Consider the following 21,971-nt stretch of genomic DNA (forward strand, 5'->3'; position numbering starts at 1 on the left):
TGTATGGAACATCTTGTTGGGCCACCATTAACCCTTTTGCAGCACCACCCTTGGCTTATACATGAGTCAATAAATTTTCCCAGTTTTTTGTAGCAAAAAAAGTTTTCCCAGTTTTTTGTGGAAAAATTAGGGGGGGGTCGGCTTATACACGAGTATATACGGTATATTAGTAACCAACTATAGTAACCTATTACGAGTAATAGCAAACAAGATTAAGAGTGACTCATGTTCAATGTTATGGTAAATATTTATACTTTGCTTTGATTATTTAGACAGATAAACCTAGATATCTTTGATAATTTTGTATTTTAGTATTCTAAGTGTTATCCATTAAAGAAATAACATAGGGTGTTGTCTCTGATAGAGGTGTTAAAAGGGTTGTCCGGGCTTGTCACGTAATCTCAGTGCATTGCTGACAATAAGTAATTTACCTTCTGTGACCAGTTTGCTAGATGATATCAGCTCTTGCTTGTAAGAAAAACGTCCGGGGGGGGGGGGGGGGGGGTGTGTGTTCTGGCATTGAAATGAGAACTGGATGTTTCCTCCTACTCTACTAAAAACCTGCCCTCTATAGCAACAACCCCACCCTCCATAGCAACAGGCCCTCCCCGACCACATGAACAAGCCTATCCCTCCTCACACAGTAACAAATCCTCCCCCTCTAGCAGCCTCAGTGCAGAGAGCAGTTGCTCCTCCCCCAGACACAAGCTGAAAAGTGATCTATGGAAAGTGGAACTAGTGAGGAGAAAACTACCAGTTCTCATTTCAATGCCAGAACACCCCCCCCCCCCCCCGGACATTTTTCTTACAAGCAAGAGATGATATCTAGCAAACGCTGCAAACTGGCCACAGAAGGTAAATTACTTATTGTCAGCATTCTGCAGCCCAGATATGCACTGAGATTATGTGAAAAGCCAGGACAACCCCTTCAAGCTTACTTCGTTACAGAAGGCATACAAAGCTAGATACAACTAGTTTGAAAAGAATTTTGACAGAATGCATAATTTACGACCTTGTTATTCAAAACGAAGCCATTCCCACTGTCCTGATCTTTGTGGTTGTAATAAAAACTTATGACTGGGCATCCAAGATTCAGACAAGAATTGTACACTGAGACATTGGCTGTGTGTTATTTTCTCATCTCTGAAGCATCATATTTAGTTTGAACCAATAATGGCAGATTGGAGATCATTTGCATCTCAAACAAAATTAGCTCTTCTTAGAAGGGGTTACCAGGATACCAATCACAAGTGTCCTACCGTATATACTCGAGTATAAAGAGAGGCCCCTAATTTTGCCACTGAAAACTGGGTAAGCTTATTGACTCAAGTATAAGCCGGGTGTACATTGTCCCCTCATCCCTGTCTGCTCTGTGCGCAGGGCCGGCGTCAGCACCCGCCACGACGGGGGAAGGGGACCCACTCACGCTGTCTGGGATACCACCGCCATGCTCCCCCCCCCCCCCCATGCACCGACTCCATCCTCGCCCTCCCAGAGACCCACTGCAGCCAGCAATGAGTCATCGCTGTGCTTCTCTCTTCTGGCACAGGACCTGTGATGAGGTCACAGGAGGGGAGGAGTCAGGGGTCACATGATCAGAAGCCTCGGTGTCTGGAGGACTCTGCTGTGCTGGTGGTCATCATTGTGTTGGATGAGGGAAGTTTATGCGTGGGGTCAGGAGGTGTTTACAGGGGGGGGGGGATGTAGCGAACCACGTTTGTACGAGGAGCGCGGAGCCGCGCCCCATGTGTGTATGGAGCAGAGCCGTGTGTACAAGGTGTACGGAGTGGAGCAGTGTGTGTACAAGGCATACAAACCGGAACCGTGTGTGTGTGTGTGTGTGTGTGTGTGTGTGTGTGTGTGTGTGTGTGTGTGTGTGTGTGTGTGTGTGTGTGCGGAGCCGTGCATGTACGAGGTGTATGATGAGGAGAATTCATACCTCCCAACCGTCCCGGATCCAGTGGGACATTCCCGATTTTGAGAGAGACTGCCCCGATTTTGAGAGAGACTGCCCTAGCGGGGAGCTTACTTTTCCCGCGGACAAAAGGAGTACATGGCGGAGCCCCAAGGAGCACTTTAAAACTCGCATGTGACGTTCTACCGGAAGTGACGTGCTGGAAGCTGACCAGAAATTAGGCAATTTCGGGAGGAGATTTTGACAGAACCATGGAGGCACTTCAGGGAATGCTTCAGATACATCACCGTGTCCTCCTCCGACAGCGCGAACAGCAGGATCGCCTTGTAATAGGGGATGCCGGTCATGTGAGCGGATCATGATATGTCCTGCATCGGGAGGCTCAGGTGGGCACTACAATGGGAGCCGGGCTGCTATGGTATCTTTATAGAATATTTCTCTGTTCTTTTTCTCTAATCATTTTTTTCTTTCTTTACCATTTTTCTCTGTTTCTTTCCCCTCTTTCTTTCTCTGTTCCTTCCCCTCTTTCTCCCTACCACTCTGTTCTTTCCCTTTCTTTTGTGTTTTTTTCTGTCCACTCTGTTTCTTTCTTTCCCCTCTCTCTCTCCCTGTTCTTTTTTCCCCCCTTTGTTTTTTTTCTGTCCACTCTGTTCTTTTTTTATATCCACTCTGTTCTCTTGTTCTCTCTTTATTTCTTCCCCTCTCTTTCTCTCTACCTCTGTTCTTTCTTTCCCCTCTTTTTTTCTGTTCTTTTTTTTCTGTCCACTCTCTGTTCCCTCTTTATTTCTTTCCTCTTTCTGTTCTTTTTTGCCCTCTTTCTTTCTCGCTCTGTTTTATTTTCTGTCCACTTTTTCTCTGTTCTTTCTTTCCCCTCTCTTTCCCCTCTTTCTTTCGCTCTGTTATTTCCCCTCTTTCGCTTTCTTTTTTTTTGCTGTTCTCTCTCTCTTTCCCTTCTCTCTCTTTGTTCTCTCTCTCTCTGTTCTTTTTCCTCTTTCTCTCCCTGTTCTTTCTCGGTTCTTTCTTTCCCCTCTTTTCTCTCTGTTCTTTTTTTATGTCCACTCTTTTTTTTTTTAATCTCAGTTCTCTCTATTTCTTTCCCCTCTCTTTCTCACTCTGTTCTTTCTTTCTTATCTTTCTTACATGCGTACACTACTAATCAATAGCCTCCTTCACATGAACGTGTTTTGCTACAGAGCGTGTCCGTGTGGATCACATGCGTGTCCGTGTGATCCACACGGAGATGAGTCCATTTTTGGCCGGCACCACAGATGCCACACGGCATGAATCATGGTATATGTTAAAGGGGGGGGGCCCACTGAGACTTTCGCCCGGGGCCCTCAAAAACCAGGAGCTGGCACTGTTTGTGTGCCTCTCCCCCCTCCCAGTATGCATGGCTCAGCTCCCCTGTCCCATCCTATGTATGGCTCAGCTCCCTGTCCTCCACCGTGCCCCCCCCCCCATCATACTCACCCTACTGTGGCATCGCTGAACGTCCCCTGCAGCCTCCATTTTCCTGGTGCAGCAGCTTCATCCTGCGTTGAGCGGTCACATGGCACCGCTCATTAAGGTCATGAATATGGACACCACACCTATGGGAGTGGCGTTGCGTCCATTTTCATGACCTTAATGAGCGGTACCATGTGACTGCTCAACGCAGGAAGAAGCTGCCGCACCAGGACAACGGAGGGATGCAGGGGACGTTTAGCGATGGCACAGCAGGGAGAGTATGAGGTCCCAGCCACTGGCTCCTGCCGCCGCTCCCCATCCCCCGCTGGTTTCTGCACAATGACTCGTGTATAAGCAAAGGGGGTATTTTCAGCACAAAAAAAATGTGCTGAAAATCAGGGCTGTGGAGTCGGAGTCGTGCTCATTTTGGTGGAGTCGGAGTTGAGTCGGTATAAAATGGACCGACTCCAACTCCTAAAATATATAATAAATTGGGTACAGTAGTTCAATGCAGAATATGCAGAATATTTTTTCATAGGAATTTGGGAAAGTTATGAAATCTAATATATAAAGCTCAAAGTGTGTATGTATGTATGAGTGTGTGTGTGTGTGTGTGTGTGTGTGTGTGTGTGTGTGTGTGTGTGTGTGTGTGTGTGTGTGTGCGCGCGCGTATGTGTGTGTGCGTGTCCGGGATAGGCATCCGCACCGTCGCAGCTCCAGCCACAAAATTTGGCACAGTCACACGTCTGGACCCCGAGAGCGTCCTAAGCTATGTTGTGAGGCGAAATTTTAACCCGGCGCGTTCCAATTCACCAAACAATTTTGCCCCTATCTACATACTGGGGGAAAAGTGTGTGCGCGTCAAGCCCCGCCCCTCATTGTGATGTCATAATGCCCCTATTTGCATACTGGGGAAGCAGTGTTTGCGTATCAAGCCCCGCCCCTCATTATGATGTCAACAGTTGTCATGGCGACGCTGATGCCATCAAAGGTCGCAAGCCCTGCCGCCGCTCATTATGATGTCATAATGGTTGACTATGGAATGGAGGATGTGTGATGAGCATATGGGCACCGGACTATGGGATGAGGATATGTATGACGGGTATATGGGAACGGGACTATGGGATGGAGGATGTGTGATGGGTATATTTTTGCACTGGACTATGGGATGGGGGATATGTATGATGGGTATATGGGCACAGGACTATGGGATGGCGGATATGTATATGGGCACGGGACTATGGGATGGAGGATGTGTGATGGGTATATGGGCACTGGACTATGGGATGGAGGATATGTTTGACGGGTATATGGGCATGGGACTATGGGATGGAGGATATGTATATGGGCACGGGACTATGGGATGGAGGATGTGTGATGGGTATATGGGCATGGGACTATGAGATGAAGGATGTGTGATGGGTATATGGGCACTCGACTATGGGATGGAGAATATGTATGATGGGTATATGGGCATGGGACTATGGGATGGAGAATATGTATGATGGGTATATGGGCATGGGACTATGGGATGGAGGATGTGTGATGGGTATATGGGCACTCGACTATGGGATGGAGGATATGTATGATGGGTATATGGGCACGAGCCTATGGGATGGTGGATATGTATGATGGGTATATGGGCACGGGACTATGGGATGGCGAATATGTATGATGGGTGTATGGGCATGGGACTATGGGATGGAGGATGTGTGATGGGTGTATGGGCATGGGACTATGGGATGGAGGATGTATGATGGGTATATGGGCATGGGACTATGGGATGGAGGATGTGTGATGGGTATATGGGCATGGGACTATGGGATGGAGGATAATTATAATTTGCTACAACTAACCACAGTTAGTTACTATGCCCGGGCAGCGCCGGGCTCTTCAGCTAATATATCTATCTATACATACATACATACACACACACACATATACACACACACACACACACACACACACAGTACAGACCAAAAGTTTGGACACACCTCAATCAAAGCGTTTTCTTTATTTTCATGACTACGAAAATTGTAGATTCACTCTGTAGATTCAATTATATAATTCCACATATGTTAATTCATAGTTTTGATGCCTTATCAAAACTATGAATTGACACATGTGGAATTATATAATTAACAAAAAAGTGAGAAACAACTGAAAATACTGTATGTCTTATATTCTAGGTTCTTCAAAGTAGCCACCTTTTGCTTTGATTTCTGCTTTGCACACTCTTGGCATTCTCTTGATGAGCTTCAAGAGGTAGTCACCGGAAATAGTTTTCACTTCACAGGTGTGCCCTGTCAGGTTTAATAAGTGGGATTTCTTGCCTTATAAATGAGGTTGGGACATCAGTTGTGTTGTGCAGAAGTCTGGTGGATACACAGGTGCTAGTCCTACTGAATAGACTGTTAGAATTTGCATTATGGCAAGAAAAAAGCAGCCGAGTAAAGGAAAACGAGTGGCCATCATTACTTTAAGAAATGAAGGTTAGTCAGTCCGAAAAATTGGGAAAACTTTGAAAGTGTCCCCAAGTGCATTGGCAAAAACCATCAAGCGCTACAAAGAAACTGGCTCACATGAGGACCGCCCCAGGAAAGGAAGACCAAGAGTCACCTCTGCTGCGGAGGATAAGTTCATCCTAGTCACCAGCCTCAGTAATCGCAGGTTAACAGCAGCTCAGAATAGAGACCAGGTCAATGCCACACAGTTCTAGCAGCAGACACATCTCTACAACAACTGTTAAGAGGAGACTTTGTGCAGCAGGCCTTCATGGTAAAATAGCTGCTAGGAAACCACTGCTAAGAACAGGCCACAAGCAGAAGAGGCTTGTTTGGGCTAGAGAACACAAGGAATGGACATTAGACCAGTGGAAATCTGTGCTTTGGTCTGATGAGTCCAAATTTGAGATCTTTGATTCCAACCACCATGTCTTTGTGCGACGCAGAAAAGGTGAACGGATGGACTCTACATGCCTGGTTCCCACCGTGGAGCATGGAGGAGGAGGTGTGATGGTGTGGGGGTGCTTTGCTGGTGACACTGTTGGCGATTTATTCAAAATTGAAGGCATACTGAACCAGCATGGCTACCACAGCATCTTGCAGCGGCATGCTATTCCATCCGGTTTGTGTTTAGTTGGACCATCATTTATTTTTCAACAGGACAATGACCCCAAGCACACCTCCAGGCTGTGTAAGGGCTATTTGACCAAGAAGGAGAGTGATGGGGTGCTACGCCAGATGACCTGGCATCCACAGTCACCAGACCTGAACCCAATCGAGATGGTTTGGGGTGAGCTGGACCGCAGAGTGAAGGCAAAAGGGCCAACAAGTGCTAAGCATCTCTGGGAACTCCTTCAAGACTGTTGGAAGACCATTTCAGGTGACTACCTCTTGAAGCTCATCAAGAGAATGCCAAGAGTGTGCAAAGCAGTAATCAAAGCAAAAGGTGGCTACTTTGAAGAACCTAGAATATAAGACATATTTTCAGTTGTTTCACACTTTAATTATATAATTCCACATGTGTTAATTCATTGTTTTGATGCCTTCAGAATGAATCTACAATTTTCATAGTCATGAAAATAAAGAAAACTCTTTGAATGAGAAGGTGTGTCCAAACTTTGGTCTGTACCGTATACATGTATACAGTGTATTACATATTCACAATTTATTACAGTTTTTTGTGTTCTAAAGTTGTATTCCAATAAATAGATATTATGTGCTAATATCTTGATTATTGGATCATAGAAATTATTAATTGTCTGATGTTCACATTGTACTACAATAAATTTTTCACTTAAATGTAAGCAATATATGTGGGAGTCGGAGTCGTGGAGTCGGAGTCAGAGTCGGTGTAAGGGAAACTGAGGAGTCGGAGTTGCAGGTTTGGCTTACCGACTCCACAGCCCTGCTGAAAATCTTGGCTTATACACGAGTAAATCGTCCCAATAAGGGGAATTGGGGGACATTTTAAAAATAAGTTACTGACTCTAAAAAAAAGAAAAAACTTTTTTGTATTGTAATCTTTGCTGTTAAAAAGGAAATAAAAAAAAAAAGTCAATAAAGTATTAGACATTCTAAATCTTATATCCGTTATAAAACATTACATCAGACTTCTAATTAGATCCTGGTTGATGTCCGGATCATGCAGCTTAAATATGAAACCCCTTATTATAATGATGGCTGGACCTTACATAACAAGCACGTTCTACCTACTGTGCCCCCCATTTCCATATAGATTTAAGTTTGTGAGCAGGGCCCACACTCCTAAGGTATGGGAGCACGTTGAGTATTTGCTTGCGTCACTGGGACGACTGTTGTGAACTCATTTTCTGGTCTGCCACTGGTTTCTGGTGAGGGAACTGTTTGTGCTGACAGAGGAGTTGTGAGTTCTCTTTCCGGGCTTTCTCTGGAGGTGGCAAGAGGTAATGAAGCTGATCTAATTGACAGAGACCTGCCACATGATAATGAGGATTGGACATCTGGAGTCTCAGACTGGATTTAAGACAGTCGACTCCCTGTTCCCATGCTGGTGATTTTTTCCTGCCTCCTGAGGTCTTAGTTTCCAGCTCAGTTCCTGCCTTCTCAAGCCAAGTTGTCTCTGCTAATGTTCACATTTGATTTGGTCTATTCAGTTTTTTGTGTGGTCAGCCAGCCCCGGCTGGGGCTGTGCTGAATTTCCACTCTTATGTTACTGTATGTGCCAGTTTGCTTTTTGTCCCTTATTAGATTGGAATATTCTGAGAACAGAGCAAAAAGAGGCCAGAGTGCTGATCTAGTGGGTGAAGTCTAGTGACTTCAGGGTTTTTTTGCTATCAGAAGTGTTGGACATTTTTGCAGCGTTTTTTGGCGTGATTGCAGACAGTATCTTTCCTTTCCTGTCCTTTCTAGTTAGTGTGGGCCCCATCGCTTGCTCAGCCTATTTTCCTACCTGTGCTTGTGCTTTCATCTTGTTTCACCGTCAATACATGTGTGGGGGCTGTCTATTCCTTTGGGGTCTGCTCTGGGGCAGTTTAGATTTCCCCCTTTTCTTGCTTTAGGCTTATTTAGTCCTCCGGCTGTGACGAGGCATCTAGAATCATCATAGGAACGCTCCACGGCTGCTGTTAGTTGTGTGGTTAGGATCAGGGGTCTGCAATCCACGTAGTTACCAACCTCTCTGGTTTTCTGTGACTTAGCTTGGTTTTGTTTTTCCTCCTCGGTGACCCAATCATAACAGACGACCCTAGGGGGTTGCCACCTCCTGGTGAGGCGCTCTCCCGTTCTGACCCTGGAGACTGCAACCACGAACCAGCCCCATGGTCAGTCCTCCTTCAGGAATTGGACGTGTTCTTGGTCTTGTAGGCTAGGTCCCCGCTGAAGGGAACTGGCATTGACACAGACCTTATGTCCAGTTCTTGCCTCCATTAAAAAGCCATAGCCCACTTGTGGTCATAATGCATCATGGGTCATCTGTTGGGCAAGTTCTTCTCCATCAGACCCACTGCTACCTCTCCTTCTTGGCCTAGACTTCCCCTGCAATCCACTTCGCCCGAGCGGCAAGAGGTGTGCACCCCAGGTTGGGATTCACCTCCAGGCTGGGTGAAAAAACCTTTGGAGTTGGAGTTGAAGAATGCCTATAGAGCCTGCAGGTGGTTGGCTCTGCAGGCGACTGTGAACCAGGCTGCGGTCCATAGCTCTGGCTCAGTCTCCACCTGCCCTTTCAGACCACTGGACCTCACCTCCTTGCCAGCCATCTTCATCAGCTGGCACAACAGTCCTCAACCACCTTTCTCCTTGGAAGATGTGTTCCACACCAGTTACATTTAAAGTTACTACAAATGGGAGTTAGTTTGGTTTCAGATATGTTAAGTGGAAGGGCCTCAGTTTTAGTCGTGCTTGTTTCATATACTGATAGGCGACTACGCTTTATTTAAGAGAAGGAAGGAAGACAATATTTAACCTCTCCTGACATCAGACGCACTGGTACGTCCTGTTCTTTAAGTGCGTTCCCGCAAATAGACGATGGTAGTCATGGCATTTGGAGGTCAAATTATGATCTCCCGGTCTGCCAGCAACTGTAGACTGTTACACCATGCTAGAAGAACATGGTCTACAGTAAGAGTTTTCTGTCAGTGTAGCACTGACAGGTATAATGCATTGCAGTACATGTGCATGGCAATTCTTTACACCAGCCACCAGTGTAATAAGAACTAAAGTTCCATTGAGGGACTAAGTTTAAAAAATTGGAAAAATTGTAAGAAAAAAAAATACCAATAAATATGCATAATTATGTTAAAAAGTACACATTTAGCATTGCAAAGTCTGGAAAGACCTAATCTCTGAAACTGTTACACTAGTTAAGCCTTTCAGTGAAGAAAAAAAAAAAAAAAAAAAGAAAACACGTGGCAAAAACACTTCATCATACCGCCAAGCAAAAAGTGGAATACAAAGTTACCAAATGTTGGCGGTAAATAAAAATTGTATCAATGAAAACTGAGTCATCTTGTCCCATAAAAAAGGCCCCATACAGTTCCATCAGTAGATAAATATAACTATAGCTCTTTTTTACTAAAAAAGGAAAAAAAAAAAAATCTCTAATCTTACTAACCCGAAGAATAAAGCAGCCTTATCACTCCCAAAAATTGGAATACAAAGCAAATCAAAAACTGTGCTTGAAAATGGTACAAATAAAGTCAACTCAAAAAACAAGCGGTTGTCAAAAATGTTGAAAAATTATAGCTCAAAATATGGCGATGCGAAAACTTTGAAAAGGCAGTTTAGTAGCCAATCATTAAAAATATATTGCTGTAATCGGTCTGACCTGAACTATAAAGCAGTCTAACTTGTACCACACAAGGAACAGCGTAAAAAATAAATCCAATTCTTGATCTGTTGAGTTGTTCATTCTGCCTCCTGAAGATCGCAGTAAGGGTCAGATCACATTTATCCTGCGCTCTGCGCTGAGTGCTTACACTGGGGTTTCCGGGTAAATCTCTGAAACACGTGGTTCAGATGGAACTTCCGGAATAGTCCCTATAATAAAGGCAGACAGTCACTTTGGATTCTGTCTGGCCTGTGATCCGGTGGTGTGTCTTTTTAAGTGTGCATAAAAGTGTACTTCTGAAAAGGACACCGCTGAACAAAGTCTAGACAGAGTCCAGAATAACTCTGCTGCCTCATTATAGTGAATGGTTCCCTCAGGGGTTTCATCGGAATCCCGTCACACAGTTTTAGATGGAAACCCCAAAGTAAGTGGAGCGCCCTGCAGGGCCTTAGGTTACTCGGTACCGGGCCGGTCAGGCTCTCAAAAGGGGATGTCCCGGTGGCAGTGACCCGGTCCATGGCCCTGGCCCTGGGTGTCCAGTAATTAAATAGAGGATAGTTATGTGGTGTTTAATTGTGATGCCACCCGTGGTGTTCGGCAATGGGTGGCCGACGGTGCGGTTTTGGTCCTCTGGGGCTAATGGTGACGTAGCAAAGATGGTTCAGCTCCCCACAGGTAGAGCAGGGCCTCAGGGCAAATATATTTAATTGTTCAGATGGTGGTGAACGTTGGAGTGCAGAGAATACGTGAAGGACACAGAGAGGTGCAGTTTTCTTTACCTTTTACTTGAAAGTAGTTGCAATCTGGGGTACCACAAACAGATGATGGATTGAGTCCGGTTCGCCTGGAGGCATTCAGGGGATCCACCCTGCCAGGTGGGGTTGGGGACCTTCCTTCTGCTCTGTTTTCGAGTCCCTGCTGCTTGTGGCTAAGCTGCGGCCCTCTCCTGCGTGATGATCTCTAACCTGTTTGACTGACAGCGTGAGCCTATATCACAGGTACTGTCCTTTTCACTGTCAGCCCCAGACTGTCTGCTGCCTTGCCTTCAGGTATTCGTTGTGTCCAAAGAACTTGCAGTCCCTTTTTAGATCAGCGCTTCGCTCTGGGGTCAGCTATATGCAATTTTAGTTCCCCAGAGCCCCTTGTCTCTGCTCCTGTCCCTTCCCGCTCCACAGACCAACTCCAACTGTCACTGTCTTGTCATGAGCTCAGCTGCTCCCGCTTCCATGACAACTCCCTTGTTTACTCTCTCTCAGCTGACTTCTTACTGACTCACTACTCCCACCTGCTGGCCAGAATTTATAAAGGAAGCTCCCCTTTCTGACCCGCAGCAGGAATTGTCATGTAACCTGTGTTACCTGGCATGGTGACCCCCCCTCCTGCCATCACCCCTTAGAGGGAGGCAATGTCACTATGGCAACCAGATTCTGGGGTGCCACATAAGTGCTCAGCGTAGAGCGCAGAGATTTTAAAAGAAGGAGTTCTTTATACCGTATACCAATATAATTATAATTTTAAAGTGGTCAATATTGCTCAATTTATGCTACACATTTCTGAGTTCAACTGTGAAGAGGTTTAGAAAACCAATTCCTGTACTTCAGTTATAGACAAGGAGTCTTTGCCATAAGGACAAATGCTGACTGGGGTATCCATTATGACAAAAGCATGTTTATTTTTGGACATGAAAAGGATCCTTTGGAATTGGAAATATGAATAAGGTTTGCATAAACTGTTATTGTGCAATATTTTGGTTTACGCGTACAGAGGCCTCATTGCTGTCAGCCATAACTAACTATGCATCCTTTAAAAGGAAACAAGCTAAACCTTCATCATTATGATATTGGGTCTCCGTCCACGTTTCCCATCTTTTTTTTCCTACACCTATTTAAATTTGTCACCAGGTTTTTGCTACCTCATCTGAGAGCAGTGTAATTTAGGCAAACAGACGTTGAATCCCATGATGTATCACTTACCGTATTTTCAGCTTTTTAAGACGCACTTTTTTTCCCCCCAAATTTGAGGGTAAAATGAGGGTGCGTCTTACAAAGAGGATATACCTTTCTGTGCTGCCGCGGAGGGTGTCCAGTACTTGCCGCAGCTCTGCCCCCCGGTTCTTACCGCCGCGCTCTGTCCCGTTCAGCGTGGGGGGGGTCTCTGCCGCTTCATGCCTGCTTTCCTGTGGATTTCTTCCAGGAAAATGGCCGCCGTGCATGCACAGATGGAGATCTCGGCACTGAAATCTCGGGAGATGAGATGGGGGTAAGAGGTGGGTGTAAGAAGCGGGGGACAGAGCGCGGCAGTGGTGACAAGCACCAGGGACAGAGCACCGCGGCGGCAAGCACTGGGGGACAGAGCACGGCGGTGGTGGCAAGCACCGAGGGACAGCGCCGGGGCAGCAAGCATCAGGGGACAGAGGGCGGCGGCAGTATTAGACACCAGCACGCTGCACATCAAAACACCCCCTCATCCCAGCAGCAATGTTCCACTTCGGCCTCCTGCAGCACCACCCCCAGTAAGCAATAATACGCATGGACTATAAGATGCACCACCATTTTATTAAAAAAAAAGTTTTTTCCCTATTTTTCTCCTCAAAATTTGGGGTGCGTCTTATAATCCGGAGCGTCTTATAAAGCGAAAAATACGGTAGTTTAGTTAACCGTTCTGACAGTTTTTAGATTTAGCAATGCAGCAGAGAGCTGAGAATGTTGCCTCCCCCTACAAAAGGCTCTGTATACACAATGTCTATACATGGTGAACTGCTCATCACAAAAGGAGGGGGACTAGCATGCATAGCAATGATAAGCTCCTGTGACAAAGCAGTCATTGTAAGTAAATAAAAAGGAACTTGATAAGAGAGCCATCACTGAAATCTGTGTTTTAACTCTTACCTCATGCAGTCTACAGATTACATAGCAAACACCTGCTGACAGATTCCATTCAATCGTAACTTGAAGTCTAATATAAATTTACGTTTTTATTCAAATCACCCATCTTTGGTATAAGGGCAGAATATCCATAAAGGCTACGACAAATAACTGCATATATGATAAGCAACATCAATAATTATTTTTTTTTTTTTTTTTTTTTTAATAGCGAGAAGTGCATCTAAGAAAAAAAATACCAAGACAGACCAGCTGTAACTTCTGGTGTATGCCGTTATATTATGTAGACTGCTCGGGATGCAGTACGTAGCTATAAATCTACTATCATTTCGTTTGCACGTATTGTTCACTTGCGCTTCAAATCCCATAAGAAAAAAAAAAAAACTGGTCACCACGCGACCGCAGAATGGGTAAAGTGCAGAGTACATGTTGTCAGCTTCCCAGCATTACCTGTGCAAGTGGGCAGTGACATTACCGCATTTATACAATTTGCACACTTGGGGACACATGCTGATCAATGCTTCTCTTGCTAGAGAAGTCAAAGAAGCCGGTGGAGTGTATTCTGCACATTCCACAAATATGCAGCCCGCTTGCACTTGGCATATGGGGGTTGGAGATAGTGATCGTGACGGGCGTGCTCACTGCGCACGCTCACTATGCAGACTTTTTCGCTAGGAGATAGGGCAACCCCTGTAAATGATGCCAATATTCTGCCAAACACCATTTGAGGGCCATTACAGATAAAACATGTTTATAATAAGGTTATGTGCTTTAACCGCTAGTGAAGTATAACTTTACAAGGTAGACATTACTAGCAAATTCTTCCATTTAAACATTACATAAACATTTTACACCCGTCCACAGGTAGACTGTTAATAGTCTAAAACCAGAGACCCCACTGATGCTATTTGGGGATCCTCCTAAATATAGAGTCCCTACATGCAAACTACCCTTTATTCCTACAACTGAGGCGGCAGACCCCCCTCACTGATCACACAGTGGTGAAAACTTTAAGCATGGTTTTCTGGTTTTGCACTTTCATACAAATAGAAGCAGAGATTTACCAGCATATAATTCAGGTCCATACACCGCTCCAACTACTGGACTAAGCTTCCAACCTGAAAAATAAAAAAAAATAAAAAATCAATGAAATTCATGAACAAAGTATGTGCTTGTACATGTAGATAATCTAAGTCAGACATTGATGGAGATCCAGAGGGCAGATTTTCATTATGACAAGACAGCCATAGCAAAAAAAAAAAAAAAAGTCTTCAAAGCTGAAGTGTCATGGTACATTGATTGTGGGGTGCATAAATAGGTTTATTATTTAGAGGGGTTATCCGAGTTATCTTTGTGCATGGGATTAAGAACCAACAAGCAGGTAGTTGCTAACTCCCTGCCTGGTGCTGATCTCTGCCTGCTCAAAAGAGGTCATGGACCGATCCTGCGGCTTCCACTGACGTCACGCCGACAGAGCAGCATCTTCTCTTCTGCTTTTCTGTCGATGAGGCATCACTGCAGATGTCATCTCCCTTCAGTTAGTAAGCGGCTATCCGCTTGTCGGTTCTTAGCTCCATAGCAACAAATAAAAGTCCCTAATAACACCTTTAATGATTGAGAACATATCTTAACTACAGATGAGTGAACGTGCTTGGATAAGGTGTTACCTGAGCACCCTCGGGTGCCAACAGAGTATATTTGGCATGCACGAATGCTATGTTCGAGTTGTCATAGCTGCACATGTTGCGGCTGTTCGACACCCGCTTCACATACAGGCATTGTCTAAGAAACAGGCAATCCCTCCATGTATTGCGGTTGTCCAACAGTCTTGAGATGTGCAGTGGTGGCGATTCGAAAATAGTATTTGAGCATGTTGAAGGTACTCTTAGCACCTGAGCATGCTTAGATAACACCTTATCTAAACACATTCACTCATCACTAATCCCAACATGATATGCTCCTACATGTTCTGCACCTCATATGGGATGACTACGATCATTAAAAAAAAAAAAAAAAGCATAGCATGATAAATATTTTACCTCAGTGATGCGCAATGTGATTGGTGGTAGCTTGTAGAAATAAGTACCCAATGCACCATTTAGGGCTGGGAAATTGCCCAGTTTGCTTACTAATGACCAAAACATCACCGTTTTGTAAGCAGTCTCTTGCATAAAGAGGATATATTGCAACAGAAATGCAGTCTCCAGATACAGCTGTGGCAAAAGTTAAGAGACCACTGCAAAATTTTCAGTTTGTCTCATTTTTCTCTTTATAGGTATATTTGAGTAAAATGTAAATTGCTCTTTTATTCTATAAACTACTGACAACATGGCTTCGAATTTCCAAGCACTAAATTTTGTATTTATTTTCAGAAAATGAGAACTGGTCAAAATAACACAAAAAATGCAGTGCTTACAGTCCTCCAGTAATGCTAAGAAAACAAGTTCATAATAATTTAGGCCATGTGCACACGATGCAGATATCCAGCGGATCCGCAGCGGATTTTACCGCGCAGAAACGTTGCATATCCGCATTGTGATGTACAGTAGCATGTTAGTCAATAGAAAAAAAAAAAAAAAAACGCTGTGCAGACGCTGTGGATTTTTCCGTGTGGTTTTCTTGTGGTTCAAAATATGCAGCATGTCGCTTCTTTTGTGCGGTTTTCCAAAACCTGCTCCATTCTCCAAATCCGCAGGGGGAAATCCGCAAGGGAAAACAGCACAAAAAAGGAAGAAATCCGCAGGAAAAATGCAGGTCATTTGACCTGAGGATTTCTTCAATTCTGCGTGGAAAAATCCGCAGGGCTAAAAAGTACGTGTGCCTTAGAAACAACTATACTAATGTTTTAACTCAGGAAGAGTTCAGAAATGAATACGGTATTTTGTGGAATAACCATGATTTTTAATCACAGCTTTGGCCCCTTTCACACAGTTTTTTGCCAGTCACAATCCGTCAAATTTTGAAAAAACGGATCCAGCGACTTATGCCGCTGGATCCGTTTTTTTTCCCCCCCATCAACTTGTATTCGCGACGGATGGCCTCACGTTTCATTCGTCATTCGCTGAATCCGTCAAAAATTGTTTGTCCGGCGGCTGAAGACGTCAAAGTAACTTCTTTGTCTCCATCGAAAAATCAGACAGCGACGGATCAGTCGCCATCCATCGTTTACTAGAATGGAAGCCTATGGGAGCAGGATCCATCATAATCCGTCAAGTGACAGAATCCGGCGACGGATGCTCCAATTTATTATTTAGTATCAAGTTATAGCCAACCAGCCTCCAACTAGGAAAGGTATATAAACCTGCCAGGTAGGGCTTCACTCATCATTATCCCAACAAGCAAGCCAGCCAGCCCCGAGTCCAACCAAGCAATTCTTTTTTTCATTACAGTCCTTGTATTTCAATAAAGAGCTGTGCAGCTCCTACTTTGTTGGAAAAGAAAAATTAAAAAAAGGGAGTTGGAAAACAAAAATTAGAATTGTTCCAAAACCTTGCCATCCGTAGTATAATTTCACCAAGGTAAACGTTACATTTTTGGGTTATGCCTCACAGGAAAGCATCTGTGGTGGTTATTTTGGTTTACGTGCAATACAGAGGTGTTTGAAGTTGTATTTTAAAAAACCATGGTGTATACAAATGGGCAATGCAGAAATTGGGTCTTTAAAATTTTACCAGGGTTTTTAAAACATTACATCTGTGGTCAATATATTCAAGTGGGGGTTGGATTTAAAGTGGGAAGGAGGGTTATTTACTGTGCAATGGTGTTTGCAAGGTACTACTTGAGTGGGTGTGTTATGTTTGTTTTTTTGGGGGGAAATACTGGAGGGGGAGGGTTATGTTTGCTTGCACATCGCGCATATCTAAAACCTTTTAGTTACAGAGGGTGGTGGTTTAGCATCTTACTAAAGTAGTAAGCATTTTTTTGTTTGGGGGAGGGGTTGAAATCCTAATAGCTATGGAGCTACCTATTTTTTTTCTAAATAGGCGTACAATGCAGAAAAAAAAATCTTAGTATAATAGCTAACCATCGTGTTTATTTCTTGCAGAAAGTTGCCTAGGCTACCAGCGACACAGCCAGGCCGACCAGTGAAACCCATCATGTAAGTATTAAAGGCCAAAAAGCTTTGCATTGCAGAAACAGATCATCACAGACATGACAGTACACTCAACACATAAGCCTACATCCAAGCACAATTTTTTTTCTATAGTCTTCCGATTCTAGAGCTGAACGTAGAGGTCCTCAAAGTGCCTCCCAGGGTCGTCGACATGAGCGTCAGGGCAGTCAGCAGACAGTTTTTTTTTTTTACTTTTTTTTGGTTTTTGTATTTTTCAACTTCATGTGGATGATTTGAGTGTAATGTTTTTGTTTTTTTGTCTTTAACAGGCTTCACAGCGTGCTCCCGACTGACAGTGAGGAGGCAGGAATAGACATAGACCTCCTTATCGATGTAGTCCAAGAGCGAGAGCCGCTGTGGAACATGGTGGACCACCGCCACGCTGATGTTGTTGTGACCCGCAGGCTCTGGGAAGAAGTGTGCCACGATGTTGTGGAAGAATGGGAGGACCTTGATGCTCGGGCCCAGAATCAAGCACGCAAGTATATACGGTTCAATAAGTTATGTTGCAGGATGTATCGAGTTGTATACGAACCAATTTGTGCTTTCATTTTACAGGGGACAGAGTTATCAAGCGATGGCGGTCACTCAGGGATTGCCTCAAGAGGGAGATCAACAAAGATGCAGGCCCCGAGTGGATTGGGAGGATGCAGATCGAAGTATGCAAGAGCCCTGTCGTTCCTCCGGTCGACTATGGTGAGCAGAAGGTAAATATTCCCCACCCCATTTACTAAGTAAGGCTGTGTTCATACACAGCGTTTTTTTCACCCGCGGATTTGCCAAAAAATCCACGAGAAAAACGAGAAAAAGCTTCCCATTCATTTCTATGCATTTAGCACTTTGTGCACATTGATGCGTTTTTTTACCGCGAAAAAAAACGCATCGCGGTAAAAAACGCAGCATGCTTATTAATTTCAAGTTTTTTTTCTGCGTTTCTGGCTTTTGCCATGTGTCTAGAAACTGCGCAGGAAAAAAAAACGCAAAAAAACGCGCAAAAATCGCGGTAAAAACGCACGGTTTCTGGGAATGGAGTCCTGTTTTTCAGCAGAAAATTTCTGCTACGTGTACACTTAGCCTAAAAATGTTTACATGTGTACCTTTTTTTGGTTTCAGCCAGGGCCAAGCAATAGCAATATATTTATTACTTTTTTTTCTTCTTTTTTGCTTCTTTGTATCACAGCACCGTGAGTTGAACTCTTCTGGAGCGATCCCAAAGGAGTCCGCCACCGCAACAGACCCGACCCATCTGCACCTTCCCTCACATCGGGTCCCTCGGTCCCATCCACCAGCGCTGGGGCATCTTCGTTACATGTAGCTGCAGGTGACGAGGTAGCTTTTGCATTACCCCAAACCTCTGACACTGCTGCCACCTACAGAACACCTTTGGGTTTTGGGCAGCAGCGCCAGAAGGGTCAGGAAAAGAACTATGCGCCCGAGTTCTTGCTAAATACATCCTTCCAGAACTCGCTGAAACTGTTGTCCGAGCAAATGAGTACTGGATTCAACCTCATGAACACCAGTATGCTTGAATTGAGCACGCATCTGGATAGGATGGATTTAGATGCAATTAAAATCGCCCAATCATTCCCTTTTCCAGGTAGTAGTCGAGCACATAGACAAGCTCTCTCCTGACCAGCAGATGCATGTTAATGAAAGCCTGTCAGTTTGCTCTAGCGCAGGTTAGTCCCCAAGCCCCTCCACCCACCCCGGTAGTTCCTTCCGCACCTGCCCCCCTCCAGCCACTGTCCCTCTTCCCCCTCCTGTACAATACCAGTTTCCTGCCCAGTACCAGCTTCCTACCGCATACCAGTTCCCAACCACAGCATCTGTGCCGCCACTCCCTGCCCAACCTGAAGTCCCTGCCCACCCATCATGCCCCAAATACAACCCTCTTCTGTCTCCCAATCCCTCCACGCCTCAAACCTTACCAAATCCCATTCCTACTCAGGGTTTTTTTGTCCATCCATATTCATGGTTTCTCCACCCCTTTACCACCACAATCCGGTCTCCATACTCCCACTGTCGAAGTGGTCCGATCTGTCAGCCCCTCCAGTACAATCTTAATTTATAATTCTTTAATAAATAAAAATGTTTGATAAAAAGCTTTAGGTACAAAACTTGGGGTGACAAGGTACAAAACTTTGGTTAAAAAAAAATAGAAAAAAAATCTCTACTGGCCAACTGGCACTATTACCCTTATTAACTCTTTCCTTTTTTGTGCCACAATATCTTCTTTTTGGCTTGATATGCTGGGCCTCCCACCCCCTCACTCATATTAAAGGGGTACACAGTTCATAGAGTTTGCAACAGAGCCACAATAGAGACATATTGTGTCTTACAAGATCTACCCCAGATCCAGCTAAAATCTAACACGGATAGAGCGGCAATATCTGTCGCTTTGATTTTCTGGCTCGCCCGTCCCCACATTTCTGAAATACTAAAAGGGGTATTGCAACAGAGCTGCATTAGAGACATACTATGTCCTATAAAGTTTACCCCATATCTTACTAAAATCCAACTTAGAGGGCATGGACGTTCCTGTGGACTATGATAATGGAACACTAGGTCTGTCGCCACGTGCACAAATATGCCCTCTCTCCTATAAGTAACTGTCATGCGCTGACTTTCAGAACGCAGGAGGTCTCTGAGCAATGCACCCCCAAAAACCTACTTCTTCAGAGATCAATACTCGATCAATCACACAACTATTGTTTCAACGTACAAAACCAACAAGTCACACTATGTCAGAGTAAAAATCAGCTTCACTGGGCTCCAAGGGCTCCCCTCAAAGATCACAGCAAACTGATCTGGCCTCCTCAACAAACATGATCCCAATGACAATGGAGGATCTCCTGGCCACCATTCAGAAAACGTTCAGAGCAGAGTTATCTGCTGTGGATAACTTCACGCAACAAATTCAAGACATTGCCCGAAGGACCAATGATTTGGAGAAAAGAATGGATGACGCTGCTGATGCCACTGAACATAATATAATAGTGAACAACTACAAGAACAAGATGCTAGACTCGAGTTTCTGGAGCTCAAGTGTGAAGACTTGGAAAACCGCTCGCGCCGAGGTAACATCAGAATTAAAGGACTTCCGGAAAATAATTCCAACCTAATGGAAGTTGCCTCGAACTTCTTCCGCACCCTTTTACCTCAGGCAGACCCTAGTTCTTTAAAAATAACCAGAATCCACAGGGCCCTGGGGAGGTCCCAAACCTGACACCTCTCCAAGAGATGTTGTCCTCAAAATGCATCATGAAGAATCCAGAGACCTGATATTATCCGCTGCTCGCAGACTGACCAAATTGCCAGGCGTTCCGGACACTGTTTCCTTGTTCCTTGACATCTGCCCGGCGACTAATGAGGAGAAAGGCCATGAAAGACGCAACAATGGCCTTAATTAAAACAAGTATCAAATACAGGTGGGAATTCCCACATGCTCTAATCTTCTCGCATAATAATTCCACCTTCTCTCCAAGAAATTGTGAAGAGGGTAGAAAAGCACTGGAAAAAGCTGGCATCCCGATCCCAAACTCGGGGGGCCTTACCGCAAAGACAGAGGCCTCGCAGAGAATGGATAGAAGTTCGCCGTACCAGACCCAAAAAAACGCAGCACAACAAACAGTATCTCTCTTAAGACCGCTACCGGCGAACGTGCTGGAACAGTTTCATCGAACATTCAAAATGCTGAGACATTGTTCTGATAAGTATTACTATTTGATGTGATTTTTGACAGTTTACACTTAATATTGTTCTCTCTTTTCATATTATCGAGCGCTGTGACCTTGGAATAAGTATGCCACTCCATTTTGGGCTGCTGCTGCTTCTGGCCCTATTAAGAATAGGCCGGCACACTTTAGCCTGCATACTGGTCATTGGTTGTGACCATTTCTCTTGTTGTTATACGTTTTGTTCCCTCCCTCCCCTTCACTAAAAGAGTGCTGATGTGTTATAAGCATGCTCCTGGATGGATAATTGACGTGAAACTATCCATCTCTGATGTTATTTTCATTAGAGACTTAATTAGAATCTATATATTCAAGCCAAATGTTTAGGACACTTTCACACAAATGTTAGGGGGTTCAATTCTCCGATAAAAAGAAAATGCACCTTTATTGCCTACCTGAAACATTCCCCAGATGTGTTATTTCTACAGGAAACTCATTTTTCCAATAAATCGTCCCCCAAATTTTTTCATAAGTTCTACTCTAGATTTTACCTTGCCTCTCATGATATAAAAACAAGGAGTCGCCATCTTCCTCCATAATTCTTTCCCATTTTTGCAGGAGGGTGCGACTGTGGACACTGAGGGTAGATACATAATCCTTTGGGGTACGGTACAGGAGAAGAGACTCTGCCTTGTTAATTGTTATGCGCCTCTGACATTGCAATCGTTTTCATTTGTAAAGTCCCTAAGATCCGTCCACTATGATACTATCATATGGGGGGGGGGGGCGATTTCAACTTGATTTTAAACCCAACCCTTGATAGCTCTAATGATAGGAGGTCTGACATGTCAAGGAAGGATAAAATTTCACTTGAAAATATCCTCCAAGCCCATAATTTGGTTGATACGTGGAGAGAATCCCACGGACAGTCTAGAGGTTACACCTATTTTTCTAGGGTTTATCATTCATACTCCAGGATAGACTGGATTCTCACTATCTCGGAGAATATACCATCGCTAATGTATTCCAGACATGTCCCCTCTTCATGGTCTGACCATGATAGTGTACTCTCTGTATTTAAACTGGACGTAGCGAATACGTGTCTGTACACATGGAGATTGAATGAATCCTTA

General features: G+C 44.4%; 1 protein-coding gene across 10 annotated transcripts in view; it reads right to left on the reverse strand.

The window, feature by feature from the left end:
* Window positions 1-21,971, reverse strand: part of RBFOX2 (RNA binding fox-1 homolog 2) — a 346,684-nt gene that overhangs the window by 151,127 nt on the left and 173,586 nt on the right. For all 10 annotated transcript variants that reach the window (XM_073557990.1, XM_073557987.1, XM_073557984.1 and 7 more), the window contains one exon: window positions 14,115-14,168. In XM_073557990.1, coding sequence (XP_073414091.1) covers window positions 14,115-14,168 — 54 coding nt within the window. The remainder of the gene's footprint in view (window positions 1-14,114; window positions 14,169-21,971) is intronic.

The sequence above is a fragment of the Dendrobates tinctorius genome, unplaced genomic scaffold (assembly GCF_039654945.1).
Source record: "Dendrobates tinctorius isolate UK_male_01 unplaced genomic scaffold, ASM3965494v1 ptg000012l, whole genome shotgun sequence".
Taxonomy (NCBI): Eukaryota; Metazoa; Chordata; class Amphibia; order Anura; family Dendrobatidae; genus Dendrobates; species Dendrobates tinctorius.